The sequence below is a fragment of the Garra rufa genome, chromosome 24, assembly GCF_049309525.1.
Source record: "Garra rufa chromosome 24, GarRuf1.0, whole genome shotgun sequence".
NCBI classification, from domain to species: Eukaryota; Metazoa; Chordata; class Actinopteri; order Cypriniformes; family Cyprinidae; genus Garra; species Garra rufa.
In genome coordinates, this window is record NC_133384.1 from 14,474,273 (window position 1) to 14,478,962 (window position 4,690).

Below are 4,690 nucleotides of genomic sequence, written 5' to 3' on the forward strand. Positions count from 1 at the left end.
GATGCTTAATAAATGATAAAGACATTTATAGTGTTACAAAAGATTTCTGTTTCAGATAAATGCTGTTCTTCTGATCTTTCTGTTCATTAAAGACACTTGGAAAAAATCTACTCAGCTGTTTTCAACATAATAATAATAATAAGCAGCAAATTAAAATATTGGAATGATTTTTGAAGGATCATGTGACTGGATAAATGATGCTGAAAATTCAGCTTTTAAATCACAGGAACAAATTACATTTTAAAATATATTCAAATAGGAAACAGTTATTTTAAATAGTAAAAATATTTCAAAATTGTACTGTTTTTGCTGTACTTTGGATCAAATAATGCAGGCTTGATAAGCAGAAAAGACTTCTTAATAAAAATATTAAAAATCTTACATTAAAAATCTACTTTTGACTGGTAGTGTATGTAAAAAACATTAATATGTTACCAAAATATGTCAAAACAAATGAAAGAATGTTGAACCAACAATATCCAACATTTAGATTTCTGTTTAGGAAATGAATGCAAATGAGAGAAAATTTAAATAGACAGTACCTCATTTGTGTATTAAAGTGTCTGAAAACATTACATTCCGTGCACATATTCTTTTAAGTATCTTAACAAGTACTCTTTTTAAAAGTATGCTAAAGTTTACTTTTTCACCAGACAGTCCTTAACCCACTTCTTTTTTTGTGTGTGTTTTGTGGATTTTTAGGTGGTCAGGGAATCTGGTGCAGCTGCTCTGGTTCTGTCTGAGCTTTCAGGTGATGACTAAACCCTCTTTTTCATAATAAAATCAATGAGATTTCAGTGTAAAATCACACCTGTTTTTATGACAGATAATACATAGTGTCCAAGTACTTTTTGGCTTTACTTTAGCCTTTGAAAACCCTTTTAAACTAAAGCCTGTAGGCCCATCAGTGATAAATGAGCGGGTGTGTGTGTGTTTTTGCAGCTAATTCAGATGTGCCGCTGGATGCGTCTAAAGGTGACAAGTCTCAGAGTGACCTCATCACTCCCACCAGCAGATGGTGAGAAATATTAAAAGAAAAACACAAAATGCATATTTAAAAAGAGAAGCAGTTACTAAACAGTGAATGTCAGAACATGTGCCATATTCAGGACTGAAGTTCAAGTGAAATAAACATTATGTTCACAGGTCTCCTATAGAAGAGGCTCCTGTTTCTATGGAGGTGATATTAGAGGAGCATGTTGAACTGCCACAGGGACAGAAGGAGCCTGAGATGGGTGACATTACCACTGCTGAGCTCCTCAGGTTCATTGCAAAACTTAATAGCTGAACATGTCTTTGTGGGCACAACTGTCTGACTTTCATCAGATCTTTTCAATCATTCTTTCTGTCATACAGACTTATCCATGGCTTCATCAAGCGCTTTGGGAAGGTCTCCTTTCACTCACTGCTGCCTCCAGAGGCTGAGCGCATCACTGCAGCTCATCTGTTCTACGAAATACTGGGTAATCTAGTTTGCACTGAGTAGATGTTTGTTTTTACTGTCTCACAGTATGTATGTGAAGTGATCTGTGATGTGTTTGTTCTACAGAGCTGCTCTGCAGTCTGAAGTTGAGAGCATGTCAAAGTGAAGCGTTTGGTGTCATCACCATCTCCATGAACCGCTGAACTCACACACACATAAGTGCAAACATACATGCTCTCAAACAAGCTGTTAAACTTTTGCTGAGCACACACGCAGTTATGATAAAATATATTAAGCCAGTTCAGAAGTCAGTTTAAATAGACAGTTTTTAGTCTTGTATTCATAAACAAATATAGAATGATTATGAATTATTTTCACATAGCAGTTGCATGCTTGTTAAATGAATTTTATATTACAATAACATATTTTGTGAATTTTTATGAAGTTTTAAACTTTTTGTGATGTTTGATGACGTTTGAAGTTAATCATTTTTATTAAAGTGTTTTTTATTATTATAAAGTTTATTAGCTGTTCTCAGGTTATGGAAGAAATATGAATGAATTTAACAGAATATGAATAGTATATACGAGCTTGTCGTTTTTAGCTGTGCTCAAGTTATGGAATAAACATGTTGAATGAATTTGACAGAATTTGTCTCAGTGGCTTTAAACGTGGTAGTTCTGTTGCTGTCTATGCAGGGTCAGAAATTGCTCGGATTTGATCAAAACATCTTAATTTGGATCTAATCATAATTTCCGAAGATGAATGAAGGTCATACAGGTTTGGAACGACATAAGGGTGAGTAATAATTGACAGAATGTTAATATTTGGGTGAACTATACCTTTAAAGTCACAATGTACAGTGAGGGAAAAATATTTGATCCCCTGCTGATTTTGTACATTTGCCCACTGACAAAGAAATTATCAGTCTATATTTTTAATGGTAGGTTTATTTTAACAGTGAGAGACAGAATAACAACAAAAAAATCCAGAAAAACGTTTTTCAAAAAAAGTTATAAATTGATAAATATCAATAAGTATTTGATCTCCTATCAATCAGCAAGATTTCTGGCTCCCAGGTGTCTTTTATACAGGAAATGGGCTGAGATTAGAAGTACTCTGTTAAAGTGCTCAAAATCTCAGCGTGTTACCTGTATAAAAGACACCTGTCCACATCAGCAATCGATCAATCAGATTCCAAACTCTCCACCATGGCCAAGACCAAAGAGCTGTCTAAGGATGTCAGGGACAAGATTGTAGATCTACACAAGGCTGGAATGGGCTACAAGACCATCGCCAAGCAGCTTGGTGAGAAGGTGACAACAGTTGGTGCGAACTACACGGGAGGATCTTGTCAATGATCTCAAAGCAAGAAAACGATTGGTAACACACTATGACGTGAAGGTCTGAAATTCTGCTTCACCCACAAGGTCCCCCTGCTCAGGAAAACACATGTATAGGCCCGTCTGAAGTTTGCCAATGAACATCTGAATGATTCAGAGGAGAACTGGGTGAAAATGTTGTGGTTAGATGAGAAAAAATTAAATCAAGCTCTTTGACATCAACTCAACTTGCCATGTTTGGAGGAGGAGGAATGCTGCCTATGACCCCAAAAACACCATCCCCACCATCAAACATGGAGGTGGAAACATTATGCTTAGGGGGTGTTTTTCTGCTAAGGGGACAGGACAACTGCACCACATCAAAGGGACGATGGACGGGGCCATGTACCATCAAATCCTGGGTGAGAACCTCCTTCCCTCAGCCAAAGCATTGAATATGGGCCGTGGATGGGTATTCCAGCATAATAATTACCCAAAACACACAGCCAAGGCAACAAAGGAGTGGCTCAAGAAGAAGCACATTAAGGTCCTGGAGTGACCTAGCCAGTCTCCAGACTTTAATCCCATAGAAAATCTGTGGAGGGAGCTAAAGGTTCGAGTTGCCAAACGTCAGCCTCGGAACCTTAATGAATTGGAGAGGATCTGCAAAGAGGAGTGTGACAAAAACCATCCTGAGATGTGTGCAAACCTGGTGGCTAACTACAAGAAACGTCTGACCTCTGTGATTGCCAACAAGGGTTTTGCACCAAGTACTAAGTCATGTTTTGCAAAGGGGTCAAATACTTATTTCACTCATTAAAATGCTAATCAATTTCTAACTTTTTTTTTTATACACACGTTTCACTGGATTTTTTTTCTGTTACTATTCTCTCTCACTGTTCAAATAAAGCTACCAGTAAAAGTATAGACTGATCATTTGTAGGGGATCAAATCATTTTTCCCTCACTGTAACAATCTGTACTTAATTGTCAATTGTTGATTGGATAGAGGCAGAAGAAATGGGCGGAGTAATTGATTGGAGAAGTCCTGCATATGTCAACAGAGAGAAGTCTGTTGTTTCACCAGAAGATCAAGTTATGTTTCAATTAAATATTACAAGGTCAAATGACAAGTTAATAGTATAGGGGAAGAGAAAATCAATTACCCTTATCAGTTTTAGTCCATAGGGGGCAGTGAAGGACCACTGTAGTAATTAACCTTCCCAGCAGAAATCCCTTTGTTGTGCCTTGTTGACACTGATCTCATAGGGGTCATGATCTCATGCCTGACTTACCTCATGCTGTTAAACCAGAGCCGTGAAGCAGTTATCACAAATGTAACACCAGCTGGCAACAACAACAGTGAACCAGAGCAGCCCACTGGCTACAATAAAACCCATGCCAACCACTGCTGCATTGATTACGAAATGTGAGGATGTGATGTACGCAAACAGACATATATGGTTAAGCAATAGTTAGCATACAGATGAGGAGTCACCGTAAAACTATGAACGTTCAACAACAGCTTCACACCGTCCTCAGACAACACTATCCCACCCCATAGCACAGATGCCAGGAATTTCAGATGATCTGTGAGAAATTGTTCAATATCTGGCTTACTCATGGTCAAGGGAATCCCAACAAGATGTTCAGATTATCTGTCATATGTGGCTGCATGTTGATATTAAGATTTTCTCTTCATAATTAGGTAATGTGTATTAAAAGGTATGAAGTAATAAAACACAAAATTTTAGTTTAGGGCAATATTTACTATTGTAGCATTTGTGAGCACAGCATATTGGAATGTTGCGTATCCTGAACAGCTTGTATTACTGGAAAAAGAGGACAGTGGGTCAGAGGCCACGTTGAGACACACGATCATGAACATGCAGAGTTATGAGGTGACATGTTTTCTGAAGGCATTAAAATGTGGCACTTTACTGTAA

At 37.5% G+C, this 4,690-nt stretch overlaps 1 protein-coding gene across 1 annotated transcript in view; it reads left to right on the forward strand.

Moving 5' to 3' along the window:
* rec8b (REC8 meiotic recombination protein b) overlaps positions 1-1,626 on the forward strand; it is a 19,282-nt gene extending 17,656 nt beyond the window's left edge. Inside the window, exons 14-18 of the mRNA XM_073830384.1 lie at positions 703-751; positions 943-1,018; positions 1,147-1,263; positions 1,357-1,463; positions 1,550-1,626. Of these exons, the coding sequence (XP_073686485.1) occupies positions 703-751; positions 943-1,018; positions 1,147-1,263; positions 1,357-1,463; positions 1,550-1,626 (426 nt within the window). The remainder of the gene's footprint in view (positions 1-702; positions 752-942; positions 1,019-1,146; positions 1,264-1,356; positions 1,464-1,549) is intronic.
* Positions 1,627-4,690: the final 3,064 nt, after the last annotated feature.